General features: G+C 39.4%; 1 protein-coding gene across 6 annotated transcripts in view; it reads right to left on the bottom strand.

Moving 5' to 3' along the window:
- Nucleotides 1–140: 140 nt before the first annotated feature.
- Nucleotides 141–21617, bottom strand: part of LOC142398820 (myosin IXb) — a 33661-nt gene continuing 12184 nt past the window's right edge. For 2 of the 6 annotated variants that reach the window (XM_075483020.1, XM_075483019.1), the window contains exons 10-41: nucleotides 21565–21617; nucleotides 21269–21390; nucleotides 20748–20889; nucleotides 20231–20420; nucleotides 19988–20063; nucleotides 19737–19829; nucleotides 19586–19625; nucleotides 18944–19066; nucleotides 18575–18655; nucleotides 18372–18482; nucleotides 17609–17734; nucleotides 17301–17450; nucleotides 16802–16941; nucleotides 15370–15717; nucleotides 15042–15123; nucleotides 14582–14779; nucleotides 13488–13597; nucleotides 13291–13370; nucleotides 11303–11487; nucleotides 10256–10363; nucleotides 9359–9529; nucleotides 9229–9270; nucleotides 9034–9145; nucleotides 8853–8926; nucleotides 8553–8745; nucleotides 5387–5515; nucleotides 5035–5140; nucleotides 4832–4963; nucleotides 4560–4683; nucleotides 2330–2427; nucleotides 2124–2245; nucleotides 141–1222 (exon numbers count right to left, since the gene is read on the bottom strand). The exon at nucleotides 21565–21617 is cut by the window's right edge and continues 82 nt beyond it. In XM_075483020.1, the coding sequence (XP_075339135.1) occupies nucleotides 954–1222; nucleotides 2124–2245; nucleotides 2330–2427; nucleotides 4560–4683; nucleotides 4832–4963; nucleotides 5035–5140; nucleotides 5387–5515; nucleotides 8553–8745; nucleotides 8853–8926; nucleotides 9034–9145; nucleotides 9229–9270; nucleotides 9359–9529; nucleotides 10256–10363; nucleotides 11303–11487; nucleotides 13291–13370; nucleotides 13488–13597; nucleotides 14582–14779; nucleotides 15042–15123; nucleotides 15370–15717; nucleotides 16802–16941; nucleotides 17301–17450; nucleotides 17609–17734; nucleotides 18372–18482; nucleotides 18575–18655; nucleotides 18944–19066; nucleotides 19586–19625; nucleotides 19737–19829; nucleotides 19988–20063; nucleotides 20231–20420; nucleotides 20748–20889; nucleotides 21269–21390; nucleotides 21565–21617 (4130 nt within the window). In that variant the 3' untranslated portion in view covers nucleotides 141–953. Of the gene's footprint in view, nucleotides 1223–2111; nucleotides 2246–2329; nucleotides 2428–4559; nucleotides 4684–4831; nucleotides 4964–5034; nucleotides 5141–5386; nucleotides 5516–8552; nucleotides 8746–8852; nucleotides 8927–9033; nucleotides 9146–9228; nucleotides 9271–9358; nucleotides 9530–10255; nucleotides 10364–11302; nucleotides 11488–13290; nucleotides 13371–13487; nucleotides 13598–14581; nucleotides 14780–15041; nucleotides 15124–15369; nucleotides 15718–16801; nucleotides 16942–17300; nucleotides 17451–17608; nucleotides 17735–18371; nucleotides 18483–18574; nucleotides 18656–18943; nucleotides 19067–19585; nucleotides 19626–19736; nucleotides 19830–19987; nucleotides 20064–20230; nucleotides 20421–20747; nucleotides 20890–21268; nucleotides 21391–21564 lie in introns of all 6 variants that reach the window. The other 4 variants (XM_075483021.1, XM_075483024.1, XM_075483022.1 and 1 more) reach the window with 4 other exon arrangements.

Genomic DNA, 21617 nt, shown 5'->3' with positions numbered 1-21617 from the left:
ATCCCTCTTCTTAGATGCATAAGTATACAGATACATATTTAAGTATGAAAAACATGGATATCAGTCAAATGGTAAAACTTGGTTACAGTTAAGGTCAATAAATGTTGTAGTACTGTCATTATCATCAGAACAAGAAACACTTCAAAACTGTTAATTTATTTCAGTTAGTGGCATGTAACAATCTTTGAGAACATCCACCGCAAAATGCACAATTCTTATCCTTTATAAAATGTACAGACATGCACAAAAAAAGCAACAAGATGCATAGACATATGTTAAGTTTTTTTTTCATAATAAAAAACGGTCAGTCAGTCTAAAGTTAAAAAAGTTTACAGATATGTATATGCATGTAGACTGAGAGTAAGATCCGTCACAGTAGTACCATATGTAATTTACAATAAACTGGAAAGAATAATCTATGAATCCTATAGATGATCAAATTGCAGTATTACAATATGTTTAATGCAGAATCACTATATGACCTTATATCACCTTATGACTTCTGGCACTAATACAATACCCCCCTCTCCCCTTTTTTTATTTTGACACAAACACAACACATTGTCTTTAGTACAATCTGAAAGTATTGTCCATTAGCAAAGAGGGCCCTTGTATATATTTCGCTCCTTATCTTGTTGTCCTGTTTGTTTTTTACAGAACTTGTCACACAATGGCCTTATAAAATGTGTACTGTACAGGCCAGCGATATGTTTAAAACTGAGAGAACTGATATAAAGATAATGAGAGTTCTACACATCTGACATAAAGACCCTGAAGGAACAGTACGGATAATGTCCCATAAAGTACATACAAATTCTCAAAGCACATTGTATCTGTAGCAGCACTGACAAATATAAAGTCTATTAAACAAAGTGCAGTTTCTTTTGTGTAGAATGAACATAGACATGGGGATATAAAGATTTGTCACTACTTGTGATATTGTGATATCGGTTTCAGCTTTGATCGCCCTCCTCATCAATGTAAGGGATATCCAGGTCATCAAAGCTCCCATTCCAAGTCTTTGTGGTGACCTGTGGGTCATTGATTGGGCATGGAGTGTCTTGGCTGTGCAGTAGGCAAACGGTCTGGGTGACATCTGTGTTTTGTCCAGAGGTGAGCTCTCTCTGTTTATCATCTGTCTGAGCCATCAGACTTCTGACTCTCTGTGACAGGTCATTTGGGCAGTCAGGTTTCTGGGTTTTCAACTGCATGTTCATCTTTCCTGGTAACAAAAAACACAACACGAGTGAACACAGTTGGAATGAGCACTGTAGTAATACATAACTTTCTGTTTTGGTTAGACATAAACCAAAAAAGAAGAAGTGGTTATGAATAAAAATCAGTGAATCAAAACCTTTGGGATGAGGGCATTTACTATGCAGTGTCCAATTTCTACAAGCAGTATGACATCCAGTGTAACAGAGTAGAACCAGACAAAAATAAAAACTTAAAAGTCTTTGCAGCAATTTACAAAGCTAGTTAACAATAGAAATGATAGTTGCTGGGTATAACTCCAGTTCCAGGACTACACACATTGGCCTGATTTGTAGTAATAAATTTATAAGCCACAAGATATATATCCTAAAACCAGACTGTATACCCTTCATTTAATTTTTGAACAGTAAACAAGAATCCATGACTGAACACAGACGAAGCCTCAAAAGACTTCTAACAAAAGCATCAACTGCCAGTTAGCCAAATGAAAATAAAGGAGCATTTCTGTCTCTTATTTTATCTATCCATCACAAAACTAGCCTATCTGACTATATACAAAACTTTGAAATCTTTACGGCAAAAAGTGTGGGCCCTTATCCCTGACTGTGTGACTCAGACTGTTGAGACTACAAGCATATGTGAAAGGCAAAAAACGTACTGGTGAAAGAAGCAACACTTGATGTGGTTGTACAAGACGGTGTACAAATCACCTGAGGCATACCGAACCCCCAATGGCAATGGTTTTGTGTGCATTGGACTGGTGCTATTTTCTACACAGAACTCAGTCATGATAACATGTGAGACATGCCATCAGCCATAATGGTGGGACAATTAAAACACAAATTTTTATTTTTAAGTTGTCTTCTTTAATGCAGAGGAACGTTCAAGTACTTTACCTCTCTACTGACCTTCCGACTCAAAACTGTCCAGCCAATCTAGACTATCCGTGCTCATTGATGATAAAGAGTCCAGGATTTCAAAGTCAGATTGCTCTTGTTCCAGGTCAGGCAACCTGCAGGCCAAGTCCACCCTGAAAATGAAAAACAAAAAGTTATCATTCAATAATGGAATTATAAACATTCAGTGACCATAACAAAAATTTGTTTCGGCTCACTTTTCTTGTTTGATGGATTTTATCCTTTCCACGAGGGTCATCTCTGACTCAGATTGTACTGGATTTGGACAATCCAGCTCTGAAGGGCTTTCCACGACCTACATAGAGACAGAACAGTATTTTTGTCAGCAATCAGTTGTTTATCTGTCCAGTCATCCAGACACAAAAGATTATTAAATATTTAGAGTATCCTGTCTCTCGCATTGAATTTGGTCAGCATATATGGTCCTAATGAGGACAACCCAAATTCTTCTTAACCTTGTCTGCATTGTATGGCCTAAATATTATGTGTGGGGATTTCAACTGCACTTTGAACCCGTCGGTAGACCACGCTACAAAATGTGATCCCCATAAGAAACAATCTAGAAAAACAATTTTACAATATGTGTGAAATCTGGAGTAAACTTAACCCAGATAAACTGGAATATTCATGATACGCAGGAATACATAAGTCCAGGTCTCGCGTTGATTATTTTTTAGTATCACAAGAACTGGTATCCAAAATTAAGAAATGTTGGTATGACTGTATATTCATTAGTGCTCACTCCCCCATTTCTATGTCTGTACAAATGGAGAAGCTTCAACCGTCTCCTCCTAATTGGCGTCTGCAAGGGAGGTGGCTTAAAAATCCAGAATTTGTTAAATATGTAGAAGACAAGATTGACGTCCATTTTCAGATCAACACTAACCAAACTAACGCATGCATTAGATGGGAAGCCTTCAAGGCGTATATTGGAGGGCAAATTATTAGTTTCACAAGCACTAAAAACAAGAAACAAAAAGCAGAAACTAATAAATTAGAGAAGCAAATAAAATCTCTGGAAATAGATATAAATAATAAAGATGACCCTGAAAAACAAAAACGGTTACTAATTTTAAGAACGGAATACAATAAATTAACATCCGATAAAGCAGCAAAAAGTTTACTCGGGTTGAATCAGGCCTTTTATGATCAAGGAGAAAAGGCTGGTAAATTGTTAGCTTGGAGAATTAAAAAAATATGATCTGAAAGAGCCATTAATGGCATAACTACTCAATCAGGGGAGATATCAAACGATCCTCAAGATATTAATAATACATTTAAGGAATTCTATCAATCACTGTACAGGTCAGAATGCTCCTCCACACCCGCTTATAGTGAAACCTTTCTTAATCAGCTCCAGTTTAAAACGCTCACAGAGGTGGTTAAAGAGGACCTGGATAAGGATATAACAATGGAAGAACTATTGCAGACCATTAAAAATATCTACTCAGGCAAAGCTCCAGAGTTTTATAAAACCTTCCAGAAGCAGTTGTTGACCCCACTTTTAAATATGTTTAACGAGTCATTAGGAATGGTATATTACCACCAACTTTAAGACTAGCTACAATAATCCTTATTTTGAAACCTGGGAAAATACCGACTAACTGCTCCTCATACAGGCCTATTAGTCTTGTGGGAGTAGACACCAAAATATTGTGTAAAGTTCTTGCTAAAAGGCTAGATCCATATATTCCTTCTTTGGTACATAGTGATCAGAATGGGTTCGTACAGAGTCTTCAGGGATTTCATAACATTAGAAGGGTCCTCAACATAATTCACTCTAAAAATAATACCAGAGATACAGCGCTGTTATCTCTAGATGCTAGACAAGCGTTTGATAGAATCGAGTGGCCTTATTTGTTCAATTTGTTACCAAGATATGGACTTGGGCGAAATTTCTGAAATGGATAGAATTATTGTACACCAACCCTACAGCACGTGTAATGACGAATAACAATTTATCAAGCCCGTTAACGTTAGAGAGGTCAACCCGTTAGAGAGGTCAAAAAAAAAGTAAAAATATTTAGAGTTTCTGTTTGTTTCAGGGCCTTCTGTGGAGTTTCTGACTAAGTAGGTCTGGTGCACACGAGGATGCCAGAGCATGTGGGTAATGTGATACAATCCAGCCAATGCCAGTGACATCCCACAGGACAGATTTAAAATGAGGAATAAATATTCGGTGGTACATGCAAGCTATGGCTGTCTATATTACATAGTGTAAATAAGCATAACTGAATGTCAATAAAGTTTAATGCTATTTTTCTGGATGCTTCTTTCCTTTTGATTAATGTAAAATATAACAATAACTAACAGAAAGATACAGGCACTACACTACACTACACAGATACAATACTACACTGAAAAATCTCAAAATAACTACCCAGGTGTTATTTAGACTTTCTGTCGTCCTTCCATTTCTTATCTCACCGTGTTTTGTCTCTTTAGTTTCAGTTGATTGACAGCCAGAGCCTCTGCATACTCCAGCTGCTGGATATTCTGCATCTTCTCATTGTAGCGCCTGAACTGCTCAGAGATCAGGATTTCCACACAGCTGAAAACATAGTCAAAGATGCATCTTTAGAAGTATTTACTGTCTAAACAAATGAGCAGGGGGATTTTGAAAGTAGGGTTTGCCAGTGCACACTGCACTAAGCATTTAATACAACTTTTTGAAGACGCTGCAGCTTTACAGGACTCACAGTGTTGTCTTAGGGACGTCCTTTATACCAAGGAAGGGGTCATTATCATCAGGTGAGCGCAGAACGCATGGCGCAAACACAATAGCAAGAGAGTTTGCTGTCATCTTATTGTGCTGTTCTTCCTTTGCAACCCTAAAAGACACATAGGTTAAAATCTCTCAGAACTACTACTTAAAGAAGAAAGAAAAAAAAAATCTACCTACCTGACAAGGTGAAAGATAAGACGCTCCAAAGTATTGTAATTGGCAGGGGGAAGTTCGTCAACCTTCTGGTATACAGCCCTTATTCTATCATCTTTCTCTGGCAGTTCTGCAGGTAATCAAACAAGGAGATTAATACTAAAAAAACAACCATTATGTTACAGTTTCATATTATAAATGTCAGAAGTAGACATTTGTAGTATTTCTCAGCATTTTTGGAGGATAGTCACACAGAATTTATTTTAAATTCAGAGTGTCAGGATCTTCTTAACACAACCAATGAGCTCATTAATCTGGAATGTAAACCAAACATTCCTACATGCTAAAAATCAAAATGCTATAAATAGTTTCTCACCCACAGCATGAAGGAAGTCGTAGTAGAGAGAAAAGGACATGAGGGGGTCCGGCAGCTCTCTGAGCCACCGTTTAACAAGACCTGTGATGGTGTGGATGGGGTAGTTATCCAAACACACTGCCTCAGGATCTGATGGAGCAAGAATGATGAGACGGATTAAAGTAACATTGTTTAACTGAAATGTAAAATGTATATATTTTCTCCATTCTATGCAGTTGAGTGATAAAACATGTGATTTAAGATTTTCATCATCAAAAGGATGTAAGTGTAGTGGCTATTCGTCCTCTTGTGTAAATAATGAAAACAAAAAAAAAAAAAAGTCAAAACCATAATAAACTAAATTAAATCAAACGACCACTGAGACACCTAGGGAGTGAATTTACGCAGGTAATTGAGTCCATTGTCCAGGCAAAAAATTACGTTTCTTTCGGTTTATTTCTCCAAAAACAAGCAAACAAACAAATGACAATGGCCTTTGCCGCCTCTCTTGCCCTGAAAAAACCTATTTGCCCTCCCAGGTGCCTGCTCACCTGTGACTGCCTGCTCATCTAAATAAACTCTCCCAGTGCCCCAGCTAACCCGTGCTTTCAAAATAAAAGCATAATTGAATACCCAAATTAACTCAAACAATACTTCGGCCCAATCCCAATTCACCCCTTGGCCCTACCCCTTACCCCTTCCCCTCCGTTTTGCGCGTTCACGTGTAGGGGTAGTGTTGTCCCAATGCTCTTCCAAAGCCCTTCCCCTTAGCCCTACCCCTCCGTTGTAGCCCTTGAAACGGAGGGCTTCGGCCAGGCAGACTCCGTTTGAAGGGGTATGATATATTTCCCAGAGTACAATGCGACTACCGGGAGATCGCGAGTCTTTTTAAAAATGGCAGAAGCAAAGAGAGCACCACACAAATGTAAGTTATTCTATTTTTTGCCATAATTGAACTGTTTTAATCGTTTTAGGTTGTGATAACTGGTGTATTGTGTGAGTTTAATATGGTGGCAATGTGTAGTTATTTTCTGCTATAAACGCACATGGGAAAAGTCACTATTTTACATGGAGTAATTGGTCAATGCATGTGAAGGTGCTGCGAAAGAGTTGTTTTTTAAAATTGTAACGTGAGTATTTACAAGCAATGTAGTTGGTTAACCATAGAGAAGTTCCTTTTGAGTGACATGAGCGTCATTTCGCTACCTATTATCACAAGTATTCATATACGTGACTGATTCACAGGGACTCAAGCACAAACAAAGAGCCTGATCAGGTTTAGCGCCGAAAACGAAGATCTGTTTCTAAAGTCATCCCCATCCCCAAAAAGAAGTAGGAAGTCCAATCCCATAAGGGATTACCTGATACAGGAGAGCCTGAAGGAGCAGAAGCGCCACGAGGAGATGGAGCAGAAAACGGAGCGCTTTTTAGCTCTGTTTGAGCGCATGATAGACAAACTTTACGGTGAGTTGATGCGCCATGCACCTATTGTACACACAGCCACCACTACCGCATTCTGAAACACCTTTTTTTAATTTTTTACAATGGATGAAAGTGCATGCTATAATGTCATGTCGTGTCTTGTTCCCCAAGAACATCACTGAGCCCATGCAGCACCTCCGATGCGCCTTCGCTGTTCCTGCTCCGGTCATCTCGTTCTCGATGATTGCACTGTTGCCCGTTTATATTCATACTGTTTATTGTCCATATTTGCACCACACACTTTACAGCACAGACACTTTAAGCTGTTATTTCTGAAAATAAGCTGCCTTACCAGTCTGTAATGTGAGCCTAATAAAAGAAATTAAGGACAAAAGGTTTGTGAGCATGATTATCACATCAACATCATATTAACGACTGGAACGGATATTGGTATGAAGATATTTATTATACAAGGGATAACAAAAAAATGGGCTACATTCTCAAACAAAACAATAACATCTTAACAGATCATTTTATGTTGCGGTCCAATCGGCAATAATTTGTAGGATGACCCGTCTGCTGGAAAGAAAAACATGGAAAGATCAGGCTTTCATCCTCCCAAACCAACACATTGATAGCACACACAAGGCAGTGCATTTATTTATGTCATCAAATCTGAACCTGGTACAAAGAAAACCACTTCAAAAACGCATGAGCTGCATGTTTATCCCAAACGGAACGAGGCGAGTAACAAAGGCTAAACGTTAGCGTATGTTTTCAGCTAGGTTAGCCAGGTAGGATACTACTCCAGTCAATAAATCAGCATATCCAACGAGACAAGCAAATTGTTTCTATATTACACGATATCACAAATGTACAGTTAGAAGCACTTTCAAACACACACACACACACAAAATCATGTTCACACGCTGGCTCTGGAAGCTACCAGCTGCTCACTCACACACGTTATTTGCATTAATTTCTCATTGTACATACCGTAACAAGATCCAGCAATGCTCCCAGATGTCGAAGACGCCTTCACCTGATGGCACTCCGTCGATTCGACGCAGATATTTCTAAAAATATCCGAATAGCCCAGGACAGCGCGAACACCACTGCAGCAGTCATGTTTGTTTACTTCTGGCTAAAGCTGTCGCTTTTGGTTACGTAACAACTGACGGCGCAGACTTATTACGTTCGTGAGTGTGAAGTGCTGTCCCAATTCGAAGGGGTATGTTTTCAGCCCTCCGCCTACCCCTACGTTCGAAGGGGCGAGGGGTAGGGGTGAGGGGTAGGCGAAGGGGTAGGAAAATAGAATTGGGATTGGGCCCAAATATCATAAACAACCAAAAAGGTGTATTCCCCAAACTAAACCCCCAAAAGATAACTAAATAATAAGTGAGCCAAATATACAAAATAATAAATAGCTCCTACAGTAAGTCTAGGGATCGTAATAATTTTGAAATGTTTTAAAAATACAGCAAACAAATTTGCAGGTGTCCTGGGCTGTTACTTCTTTCTTTTGTGCTTCAGAGCTCAAAAACAAACCGAAAATCAAGAAAATAAGAGTTCTCCTTGACCTTTTATCATTTAATGTTGTTATAGTGACCCCACAAAAGTTGTGCCAATCAACAGTACAGGGAAAAGCACACAACGCTACCAAAACTAATAACTGTCAAGGTGAACATGACTGACTGGAAGTACTGTTTTCAAGATAAGATGTTGTGCATTTCATGTGTGAGTCGAGGTAGAAAGAGGTTCCTACTAGTCTCCAGAATCTGGTAGAGTTCCCTCGCTCGACAGGCTGAACCTGACTTGCGGTAAATGCCTTCAGTGTAGAGGCCATTTAGTTCCACGTGCATCAGCAGCAACTCCACCACTTTGGGAATGGGGCTAGCTTTACTGGTCAGGACACACACCTGAACCCCGAAATGGAGGGAGCCTGGTACACTGTTATCCTAACACAAGGGAAAATATGAGACAAGATTGTCTTGAAAATAGGTGGATGTTTTGATTATTATCAAATCATTGTTTGATTTTTTTATTCAAACATGCCAGTTCTTACCTCCCTGGCACACCGTGTTGAGCAATTTGTGATAATTTTGTTCAGGCACTTCTTGTGACATATTAACTTGCAAGCTAAAATGTAAATCAGGAAAAAAAATAACACTTAAGTCGAACTGCACACCTGCATTTGTACGTTTCAAAATGTTACATTTTGTGGCCTCGAAGCTTTCTGTACTCACCACTGCACATGTAAGCCTTCTCCATTCCCCAGATGTAAGAACCACACAAATCACATGATTGCATAATATTCACTTGGTAGGTGCTGAACAGGTGATCCAAAGGATTATCAAGCTACAGACACAGAAGTAGAGCAAAACATTGGCATTATACACTTGATTAATTATGAGAAAACTTAATAAAGATAATCAACTCACGCATTTTTCCTTTTTCCTTCTCTTCTTTGTCGTCTTAGTACCCTCAAAGAAAGCGAGGAGATAGTCAGTGAACCAAACAACTTTATTTGTCAAAGTACTTTAGGGACTGATGACAGAGCATTACATCTACCTTGGCTGGTTCAGAATCCCCTCGCTTTATTTCACCCCTGATAAAGCCATCCAGCATGGACTGGAATAGGTTGACCACCAGACAGACCTCTGTCTTCTCCCTTGATACAGCTAGTGTGTTCACTTTGTTACAGTAGCCCTTCATCAGATCTTTGTAGCCAATTTGGGGTTTCTGTTGGTCAAAGTACCCATGAAAAATAGCTATTCATCATTATACTTTCATCACAATTAGCCTCACTTGTTTGAGATGATTTTTTCTTAAATATTTTTTTGGGGCTTTTTTATGCCTTTAATGACAGGACAGCCGGAGAGAGACAGGAATGCAAGGGGCAGAGAGAGGGGAGACATGCAGCAAAGGGCCGCTCGGTGCGGGACTCAAACCGGGGCCAGCTGCAGCGAGGATTATAGCCTCTGTACATGGGGCGGCTGCTTAACCCACTATGCCACCGACCGCCCCTATTTTTATTTTTTCAAAGACAATATAACAACTCAATAAACATCCTTACAAGGAAAACATGACAAGCAAATATTTGCCTTAGTTTTTCTTCTACAAGATTTATTGACCATCTGTGTGTTTACATGTACAGCTGAACTGAGCTATGGTGACAGTTCGACTTTCCCATTTAATTGGACCGCTGTCTTTGTGCCAGAATACAAGCACAGGTGGAAAATTGAGTTAACGACTCAAGTATATCTGATGATGTGGACTGAGTCAAAAAAAAACATTTCAGTATGGCCAAATTTACTGCACAGACGCTGACTTTAAGTCACTTAAAAGATTATTTTGGCAGATGATGCTGCACTTATTAACAGCCTTAACAGTTTGGAAACCTCCAGTTTTGGTCAGACTAACAACAATTAGTTTTTTTCTAGTGTCATGTAATGTTTACTGACTCACCTGGACAGAGTACATGCTTTTGATGGTCTCTCTGAACTCCATGGTGGCTCTAAGGAAAACACTTTCTGTTGCAGAGAGCTCTTTTATTCTTGTTTGCAGCTCATTAACCTGACGATAAAAGTTGGGAAAATATGAACAAGTAAAACACAGGAAATTTAATGCCTTAAACTGGATAATTCCTATTTAAGAAGTACATCAGAAAAAACTAGAGGGGAGTTAAATGTCATTTAACCTCTAAATAACATTGTTCATTCACATATTACACAGTTCTAGTTGACTTTAACACTCAGGGCCAACCTTAAAGCTGCAGTCTGCAAGATTTGTTGTTGTCATACGTAAAGTCCTACTTTTTGGCATTTTAAGAGTTTACATGATCTATCAGAACGCTTGAAGTTGAAAACGGTGACCTCCGTAGTCGCAAAATGCAAGAAATGCTTATTTTTTAACCGAAAAATAAAAAGTTATTCAACTTCCTGTCCTGCCCCTTCAAAACACATGAGAACTCGTGCACGTAGACGTACACGCCAGATGCGCCTACACGACTCCTCATTCATCAACTCACCTGTCATTTGCGATCATGGAAGACACAGTAAGTAGACAAGCCCGTAATGAAGTTCAATAGTCCATATAAATAAGCGTGGGGACGAGCCTACCTTGTATCGCGCGTGCACAATCGGTGATTGACAGGCAGCAGAGCCCAGCTCGTAAACCTGATTGGTTAGCTTTTACTGGTCCGGTCTGCAATTTTGTAAACAAACCTGCTGGCTTTGGAGGGACCTAGCGGGACATATAGGGGACCTAGAGAACTCTTTTTTTTTTTGTATTGGGGTATTTAATGTACTACTTTCAGAATCCCCGGACAGTTCCAGGCATTATGCTTGAAAAAGAGTTGCAGACTGCAGCTTTAAGCTCTCCTCAGGAATGTTTTTAAAATTGCGTGCAACAACTGGGCAAAATGACTACTTTCAGCCTGCCCTTTGTACAGTTGATCTAAAAGCTGATCACTTACCTTTCACCTGTGAAATACATATCAGATAGGGATCTCACCTGATTCCCAAGGAACTCGTCCAGATTTCGTAGCTCCTTGGAGTCGGTGATCTCTCGATCTAGGGAGATGTCCCCCTGCAAGGCCCGTGTGGCTCTGCTTATATGAATGGTGGGGTTACGATTGACTCTGGAACTCTTTTGATTAGGCGGGTGGTAAGTATATGGACTGTAGCTGGGCAATGTGACTGCAAAAAAGCAAAGGAAAGGATGGCATTATAAGTCCTGACATGAGAACAAGAAGTTTAATCACTATAAGGCAGACCTGGGCATTTTACGGCCTGCGGGGCAGATACGGCCCTTTGCCCGTCCCTGTCCGGCCCGCGCCCCCCTGCCCCCTCCAGTCAAAAATAAAAATGGATTTTGGTGTGCATGCGATGCAGCTGTCTTTTATTTTGAAAGGGCCTGACGCATTGTTTATGAATGCACGCATAAGTGACACGTGATGCTAGCATCCGAATCCCTGATCCACACAAAATGTCTTCTCACGGTAAAAAAAGAAAAGTTGATTCAGAATGCCGCGTTTTCAACAAGGCATGGACAGCGAAATATTTGTTTACAGAGGTAAAAGGTAAAGATGTGTGTTTAGTTTGTGTTGTGTCAGTGGCTGTGTTAAAGGAGTAAAATATCCACCGTCATTACGTGACTAAACACGTGGAGAAATACAAAAACTTTTCAGAAAAAGAGCGCGCAGCTGAGTCGTCTGTGTTGCTCGCCAAGCTGCAATCTCAACAAACACTTTTTACAAAACATTTGACATCCAGAGCTGCTGCAGTTAAGACAAGTTTTGTTATTTCGCACAAGATTGCTAGAAAGAGCAAACCCTTCTCTGATGGAGAGTTTATTAAGGAGTGTTTGGTGGACTCGTCTGCGCTTAGAAAAAAGACGCTTTAGAGAACGTCTCCCTCTCCCGCCGCACCGTAACGAGGAGGATTGAGGACATCGCGAATAACCTGGTGCTACAACTGAAAGACAGCGTGAATGACTTTGAGTACTTTTCCCTGGCTTTGGATGAGAGCTGTGATATACGGGGCACTGCCCAGCTGCTCATCTTCATGCACGGGATCAATGCAGACTTCAGAATCACGGAGGAGCTGGCAGACATGCGGTCAATGAAAGGGACAACAACGGGGAGTGATCTCTTAGCTGAGGTAAATGCATGTCTCCAAAGCTGGGGCTGAAATGGGACAAACTGGTGGGCGTGACAATAGATGGGTGTCCAAATCTCACAGGAAAAAAAATTGGTCTGTTAAAGCGAATCCAGGACAAAGTGGCAGAAATGAACTGAGCAGAAATGAACTTTTTTTTCATTGTATTATACATCAGGAAGTGTTTTTCAAGTCAGTGTTACAAGTGAATCACGTTGTTGATGTTGTAATTAAACTGTTAACTTTATCAGATCAAGGACACTGAATCATAGACAGTTCGTTTCACTTTTAGAAGAAACTGAGACTGAACACCGTGACCTAAGCTACCACACAGCCGTCAGGTGGCTGAGTCTGGGAAAAGTGCTGACTTTGTTTGTTTATTATTAACTATAAGTTTTGATAGAATTAGTATTAATTCTCACTTCAACCTAAACCACAATTTGTTCATGTTTATAAATATTTAAATATTCTTATTTATTACCAAAATAATCTGATTTAAATATTTTATTATAAAAAGAAATATAATGAGAAAGCATAAGTCAATATTAAATTTGAGTCATTGCTGGTTCGGCCCTCCAACACATTTCAGATTTTTCATGCGGCCCCCTGAAGAAATTTATTGCCCACCCCTGCTATAAGGGGTTGGTACGAGTGATGTAGTATATGCTTGATAAAAAAGTAAGTATCTTGTATATAGTGGTGTCTGTCTTTAAACTGTAAAAAAAAAGGGTTTAATAACTTTTCAAAACCTGTGAAATGAATCACTGATCACATAACCTCTAAATGGAAGTAGAGATAGGAAGTATCAACACTAATAATATGATAATTAAACTTTTTAGTTACCAGTTTTATCTGATGGAGACTCACTGCTTGGAGAAAATTTGGGAACCCTTTTCTTCAGCAATTTACTAAGGAAAGACAACCTGCAAAGAGGAAACCCAGATCAAATCCATGCAAGATTAGTCATAATCAATTTTAAAAAGTCTGTCTCAGAATTCCTAAATAATTCCTTTATCAATCAACTAAATGAACAGTCTTACCTCTCAGGGGTAGTGGGTTGTGTTTGGCTAGAGCCCTGCTGTCCTGAGTTGTCACTGCTGGTCCTGGGTGGAAGGCTGAACCTTGAGCCATCAAGATGTTCTGCTGACATCTGTAACAGCATGAGAACATGAATGTACAGCAAGTTAAAAATATGAAACTTGTGGGCAAGTAACAAAGTACATGCAACTCTGATTTTCCAGTGACGGATGCCCCCTCTCTGTGTTCCATGCAGCAGCTACACCCATGTCTTCCAAAGGATCCCCACAGCTCCTTCACCACCAAACATACCTCCATTAACATGATAAAATAGTACCATAGTAGTCCTTCACCATCTCTACTTATCATGCAAAGTTACTCTGTCTCCTGCCACCAGCTTAATGTCTTTGCTTTAGTTTATTTCACCATTTATATGAACAAGTTTTATTTGTGCAGACACAGGTTAGTAAGATTTAAAGGGCTAATTCACAGATTTTACATTTTATATTACATATTAATCTCCAGATCAAGATGTTCACAGATTAATAAAAACTAATCAAGTAATGTTAACTTCAAGCATTTAGTAACTTATAATAATTTTTTTCCCTGACAGGGGGGGGCATCAGTTAATTTAATGACTGGCTCTTAACAAAGTAGCTTAAAATGGAGGAAAGTTGCTGCAAATAATCAAACAAACCATATGATTTAAATGTTTAAATGCCTTTATGAATCAAAAGACTGTGCCAATGTTTAATAAAACCCCTTAGAAATCAAAACTGTATTATTAGTATTATCCATGTTTAATATTGTTGCATCAGTATAAGTAAAAAAGAAGTAATAACTTGCTCTTATCTAAAGTCTAAACTGTGCCTGCTGACCCACTGCACCTTTGGGTGGAAAGACAATACATTTCAGAAATGAACTTTGGAAATGAGCTTTAATATTTCCTTGACAACTGAAAGCAACAGCTCGTTTGTTTAAGGTCCAGGACAGCAAAGCAGAAATCAGAAGTCCCAGATTATTGCAATTTATCCAACCAGTCCATTCGGACATACATATGCAAGGCCTGCATGCAGAGAAGAGTCGTGGTTGGTCGACATGTCCCTTTGGTCAGTACCTTGACCTGGGATTGGAGGGCCCGGAGATCCATGCTACTGGCTGAGTTCTTTAGGATGGGCACAGCAGGGCTGATGGGAGGCAGAGGAAAGCTCCAGTAGTCACTCTCCTTGGAGCCCCCAAAGTTAATCATCAAACCGCTGCGAGCGTAAGCTAAACGTCGCTTGCGTTTGTTGGGCTTGCGTACACACACCCTGACCTAACAGGGCCAGGAAAAGTGATGAGGCACAGACCTAGAGGCTTCCTTTGACTGACGAGCAAGAAGCCTCCTCACATGCGTTTGTCAGCATAACAAAAGCTTACAGTACTGAACTAGACCCTTTAGATAAAGCATTATTTATGTGGTAAAGGACACTGAAACAACTCTGCAAGAGGCAAAAATAGAGAAAGATTCAACGTTCCAGGGGCACTGTTTTGAATCATGTTTTGGATTTCATAATAAAGACAAAAACCATGGTTACCTCAGTGGTGGAAGGTGAGCTGTCAGAGCCTGAGGAGCTGATCTTGGACAGTTCATCAGCAGACAGGGACTTCCCTTTGCGACTATTTACAGAGGGAAATAAGCGCTGAGGACTAAGATGGGTCAAAAATAAAACACTTGCAATCAGTGGTAAATGCTTCAAAACTGCATATATTTAAAGAGGCATTTTCCATATGAATAATCTATAGATAGATTATCATATTTGCATTTTCGCTTAGCTGCCACATCAGCCACCCTGTAGCTGATAGGCAGAAAGATATTTCTATGAATTTATTGTGGTGACGGACTCTGGATATTGAGGAACTTACTGAAACTTTTTTTGTCGCAGCATTTCAGGACTTGATTCGTCTGTCGGATCACCTTCACTTTGTCTTCCTCTCCACACCTTAGCCTTTTCCTTCATGCCGCTGATATCGGAGTAGCGTTGAAGCGAACTGTTGTTTTTAGGGCTGGTCGAACGATCACTGGCAACTTTAGTGTCAAGCGGGAGGGAGAAGGGTCTGTTGAGGTGGGGTTGGGATCCTCTTCCCTCCCGTTTCTCCCTGCTCGTATCCCTCTGTGCAGAATGGTTGCTGTCTGGGTCAGGCTGTTGGGTCCTGTTCGGGTCGGGGGTGTGCTCCAGTTTGTGCTGCCTCCTTAATGGTTTTTTTGTCAAGCTGCAGTGTAAAAAGCATTAAATCAGACTGGTGTGATGGCAACTTTATCCATATATAAATGTTGATATTTTAATCCGTTTGCGTTTTAGTTTCAACTAAAATAAATAAAAAATACAAACATCATAACAGAGCAAGAATTCCATAAAGCCCCGTACACACACGTCGCTGCTATTTACTCGCTCAGCGAGTGAAGTCAATAGAATGTCTATGTGTTCACGCGAGGCGAGTAGGTGAGGAGAGTACAAGCGATGTGATGTGGGCGGATTCCGAGATGAACATATTTTAACTTCGAGCGACGCGAGTAAAGCGAGTAGCCAATTAAAATGCAGAATACAGATTATTGACAGGTGATGTTCCCCCAGTGTTCTCCAAACAGTGGCCACCCAACTTCTACACACCAAGTCAGAAAAAGCACCCAAGCGAGTGGTGAGTAGGCGAGTGAGCGAGTAAATAGCACCGACGTGTGTGTATGGGGCTTAATAGTCTTGTTCAAAGCAACGAAGTCTAACCAGACAATAATGCCAAATTAAAGCTTTTTCCATTTCTATTGTTACTGGCCTGAATCTTGGCCTATAAGCAACACATTTGCTCACAGTACTTTAAATGGCCACCAGAGAGCAGAGAGAATTTTCTCTGTACATAACTTGGACACATTTATTGTGAGGCAAAGGTTAGGTGTACTTATCAAACCTGCTTTGTATGTGTGTAAAACATTGTGCAGTCATAACATGGCACTGCCAGATAGAGGCATCCAATGAAAAAAGTTTGTCAATGAGTGTGGAATACAACATTAAGTGGAATTTGCAGGCTCCGAGTAAAAGCCTTTATTTGACACTGATGCTACAAATACATATAAATGCTTGTTTATTTTTAAGATTATAGAAAAAGCATCCACAGAACAGTAATTAAGAATATTAAGCATTTATGTGGTTTCTCTTAGAACCTGCAAAAAAAAAAAAATCATGGAAGGTGTTTGCCTCTATTCTGCCATCATGCTGCTCTCTCCTCGTAAAATTGTTCGTTTGGAACTGGAATTGTTGGCGCTGCTTCACTGCAAGCTGGCTCTCAGCTACAGTATTTATACCTGACTCGTCCAGGTGGATCATTGCAGCCATCTTCATTCGTCTTCTCTTGTTCTTTTCGTCTTTTCAGGTAACTGGACCATGCTGCCTGGATCACTGTCGCGGCTCGGTTCTGCTTCTCATAAAACTCACGCCAGCTCCTCTGAAACACCAGAAATCCTCTTTCAGCTTTATCCCATTGTCATGCTCTTGGACGTTGGAAACAATTCTGGCTTGCTTTGTCCAATAAACAGGTAAACCAAAGGGACTGTAAATGTCTTGCAGACTCATCACCCAAAGATGAACTATATATGAATGATCCTCAATCTTATGCTGCAATGAGACAAGTGGGTGATCCTTTAAACCAGCTTTCTCTCAAAGAAGGTATACAAATGAGTGGCAACTGTTTTGTTAACATTTTAGTCGCAAACTATTATTTAACTGTGTGAATGGATTGCTCATGTCACCTGATTTAGGATAAGATTTATTGTCTAACAGTTACATAAAGAAGACAAACTGCACCTGTATGATGGTCGTGGCATCTCTGTTTTTCAGAAAGTGCATCCGTATCAGACAAGCACGGAACCAGCGCTGCAGGGTGATGATGTGGCGCATAGCTTCTTTGTTAAGAGTGTCCTGAAGCAACTGACGTTCCTTTTCCTTGAGGAAAACCTGAGTAGATGAAAGAATGACAGGAAAAAAATCTGTGACTTTTTTGTTTTATTTTTTGATTAATCAAATATTAATATATAATATTAAATATAAACCAGAACTTGGGCACATGGCATGAGTATGAGCACTTATATTTATATAGAGGTATGATGGCTAACCTTGGTTTTTCCTATTTGGTAGGTGGTCTTATCCAACCCCATCCTCTCAAACAGTTCAGTTATTTGCTCGGGAGATGTTGTGGCCAGTCCTTTTGAAAGCAAAATCCTGAAGTTCTTCACAAATTCCTACCATGAAAAGAACACATAACCAATAGTGCAACTAATTGACAGGCTCAGAACTAAATTAGTTGTATTTACATTTACATTTGGCATTTAGCATTCTTATCCAAAACAACTTTGAAGTGAAGAAAGAACATTCAGACTTTGGTGCAGGAATAAACCCTGGTCTACAGATTAAGCGCTAATTTCATTTAAATCTATTATAATGACAGAGTACTCATTCATTATTTGCACTTATACCTGCAATGTAATTGTAAATGAACACATTTATATCCACTGTGTATATATACATACACACACACACACACACACACACACACACACACACACACACACACACACACACACACACACACACACACACACACACACACACACACACACACACACACAGATGGATATCTAACTATATATATATATATATATTTATATATATATCTTTAGGTATGTAATGTTAAAAGAAAGTATGTGTTATGACATTACTTTTTCAAAATCTCATACTTTTACCATCAGTCACGCTGACCATTTGTGACAAAATATGGATTCTTATCATTATTGCTCCATGAAAATGAAAAAAGAAAAGGAACATTTTTCCTTTGCTTTTTTCCTCAGTGTGGATTGTAAAGGGATAAGGAGCACCTACCTCAAATGTGTATTTGGCTCTGTAACCAGACTTCTGGATGCGAATCATCTGCAGTATGCCTGTGTATCTGATTTGCTTCAGCACAAGCGCATCATCAAAGCGCAGCTCTTCCTATAAAAACGAGACAGCATTTCCAGAGTCTCTTCCAGCACAATATGCATGACTAAATCAAAAAGCCAGCATGCTGCTGCAGATGACTTTACCTTTTCAGCATTGGAGCGAACACAGAAAATGAAGTAAGGCTCTGCTTTTTTGATTGCTTCCATCAGCTTTCTAAGCGACGCCTTTGAAAAACATACATGCAATGAGCAAACCTGATTTCAGTCATTATCTTTATATCAGACTGAACACTTGCCTACTTACTAGTTAAATTGTTAAACAAATTAATGAACGTTAAATCAAAAAGCTTGGATTTAATCTTTTCAAAGAGTATTCTCATATGTAAGTTGTCATTAAATGAAGCACCAAAGCAAGACTGGAAAAGGGGATTTAACAAGTTTCAGATGAAACTGGGTGTGTAAAATTATGGTTGCCACGTAATACTATCACATGATGTTAGACAGAATACAAACCTGAAACTGGGTGCTAACTGTAGGAAGCTTTGTTCTCCGGTAAGGATGGAAGATGGATTTGGAGGTTCGGTCGTGCGCCGTAAGACAAACGATGTGTTGGAGTGAACGCAAATCGATGAGGTTCTGTTGATGAAACAGAAATAAAAGCTCAGAGTTTTCTCATTCTCAGAAGCCCTTCACTGTAAATAGTAAAAACTGATATCTAAGTAAGATTAAATATCTTAAATCAAGGCAACATATGTTTGTTGTTTGTCTGACAAGATACTTCTTTTTTTTACCAGAATATTTCTTATGTAAGAACATTTCCTTTGCATCAAGCACTTTGGTCCTTTTTATTCAAATACAATATTTTAAATTGGTTAAGAGATTTTATCACTATTTCCAAGTAGGTTAATGTTTGAAACTAAAATACCAAAGAATTATAAAGTTTTTTGAGGAGATGACAAGTACAGCTCGTTGTAACAACACAATGTACTTGTCTGATCAAGTGTCAAGATATCTGCAGGTTCTCTGAGGCAAGAAAACTATCTAGTTTTATTAAAACATTAGATGATAAACTAAGGATTAAATCGGGTGTATTTCTATTTTCATGTGCTGCTTTTCAAGCAGCATTAAAGGCAAAGAGCTCCAACAATGCTTTACCTTCGGAATGAGCTGCTTGTTTCGACTGCCTCTATTTTTCCTGCAGAAAACACAAAAACAGTAAGGTACCACAGAACATAGAGCTCGGCAAACAAAAGCGCAAACTTCCATCACGAAATCCAATGTGGGATAAAAGCCATTTAGCCCATACTTTCTCTGTTCGTAACTGGCAAAGATGTCGCCAAACACATCAATAGGATGTTCATCAGAACGATCAAAGGAGAAATCCAGAGTCCTGTTGTCGCTGTAAGAGTCAAAGAGGTTTTTTAATTTATATCAGCAAAGAGCAAATTCTTACCTTTCTTTAACGTACATTACTATACCAGCGTCAGGTGAAAGTTAATTCTGCTTCATGACTGATCAAAAACATCTGCTTTCAGTGCACCTTGGAACTATAGTTACCTGGACAGCCTGTCCCTTGGGGTGCTGTGACGTTTAAGGTCTTTGAGAGACTTACGGGAGCTTCGCCTTGCAGTAACTGTTGTGAAAGTACAACAAGTTAGTTCTAAAAATACTTAAATATCAATCTAAAAACTTGTAACAAAGAACAAAATATCAGATAGATGCTGACATTTAGAAAAAATTACTTCTACAACTCTACAATTTCTAAAAAGTGATGCAGGTCTATAAGCTAAAGTTACGCACGCATTTCTGCCCGCTGCCGTCCCAGACTCTTGAATACTGTGAGGATGCGGATGGTTGCTCGTAGGACGCCCCATCTGAACAGCGCTTCAGGGCTGGACGCAACCAAATGATGCAGGAACGAACGCTCGCTGCTTCGCAGAAGTGATACAACTTCGGGACGCATGTGCTCCGTGTTTTTCTTTCTGAAATCCTGAAGAAAAAGAAAAACTATCATTAATGATATGGCACATAAACCCAGGTTGCACTTCTACAAAATAGCAGTTGCAGTTCCTATTACTTAGATGCAACTACTACAACTTACAACTATAAAAATAGTGCTTTGATAGTCTACATGGCAGTGGGAATTAATCATTCACTTGGTTGGAAGTTTTGAAATTTTTCCCACACTGGCTTATCTAACAAGGCTAATGGAGCTGTACGACATGTCACAGGGATCGAAGCTGAACGATGTAATATTTACTTTAACTTAAATGTAAGAGGCTTGACAATAGAGACGTTTGGAGTGCAGGAATTTTACCTTGATGTGATATTCAACTCTCCCAGCAAAGTGTTGGATAACAAAAGTTGGCTCCGTGGTTGGAGAGGCTACAAAGAATGCGTTTTTCTGATGCTGCTGCTTCAATTTATCCAAGAGGGTTTCATGTGTGGCCTGAGGAAGGCTGAAGACACAGAAAGAGACAGATAGACAGTCAGATGCAACATATGATATCTGGGAAAGCGAACAAGACCAATATGAGACCAGATCGTGGAGTCGACAGCAAAAGAAACAATATTTGTAAACTAATAATGCTGATAAACTATGAAGGTGTTGGTTTCCGATGATGTTATACAGATGAAATATTCTTAATTAAGTCAGTATGTGATCGTGGAAAAAAATTTAGTTAATTTTGGATCATAAACTTCATGGTCAAGTTCTGTTTTGTGGCAGTCATTTCAGTTTTTAGGGCTGGACATGCTTAACTTGGGGGGATTTTTCAAGTGTAAACGTTAGGTTTAAAGGTTTGGTGGGAGAGAGGACACTAAGAACAGTTCACCTACTTGCTCTCCTCATCCAGCAAGTCAAAGAGTCCGACTGACTTGTTGCTCATCAGCTCAATGCAGCCTCTGTTGTCAGTGAAGTTGATGTTTTGCCAGGTGATGCCTTCTGACACGTAATCTTCCTGGAATTTATTTCAACCACAAATACATAATCTCAAACCTCTCATTAAGTAATTGGCAAAAAGCATATGCATAGTTTATGTTGTTTGTGCGGTCAAGACTCTTTACTTACAATTTGATTTGAATGTAATGAAACAGATGTAAGAACTGAAAGTGTCAGAAATATGCAAACCTACTTGCTCAAGCTTGAAGATTTTCTGGTTGATGTAATACTGCAGTTTTTCATTTG

The sequence above is a fragment of the Odontesthes bonariensis genome, chromosome 14 (genome assembly GCF_027942865.1).
Source record: "Odontesthes bonariensis isolate fOdoBon6 chromosome 14, fOdoBon6.hap1, whole genome shotgun sequence".
NCBI lineage: Eukaryota > Metazoa > Chordata > Actinopteri > Atheriniformes > Atherinopsidae > Odontesthes > Odontesthes bonariensis.
Note: the sequence above shows the minus strand (reverse complement) of the source record. Positions and strands in the feature narration are given on the sequence as shown.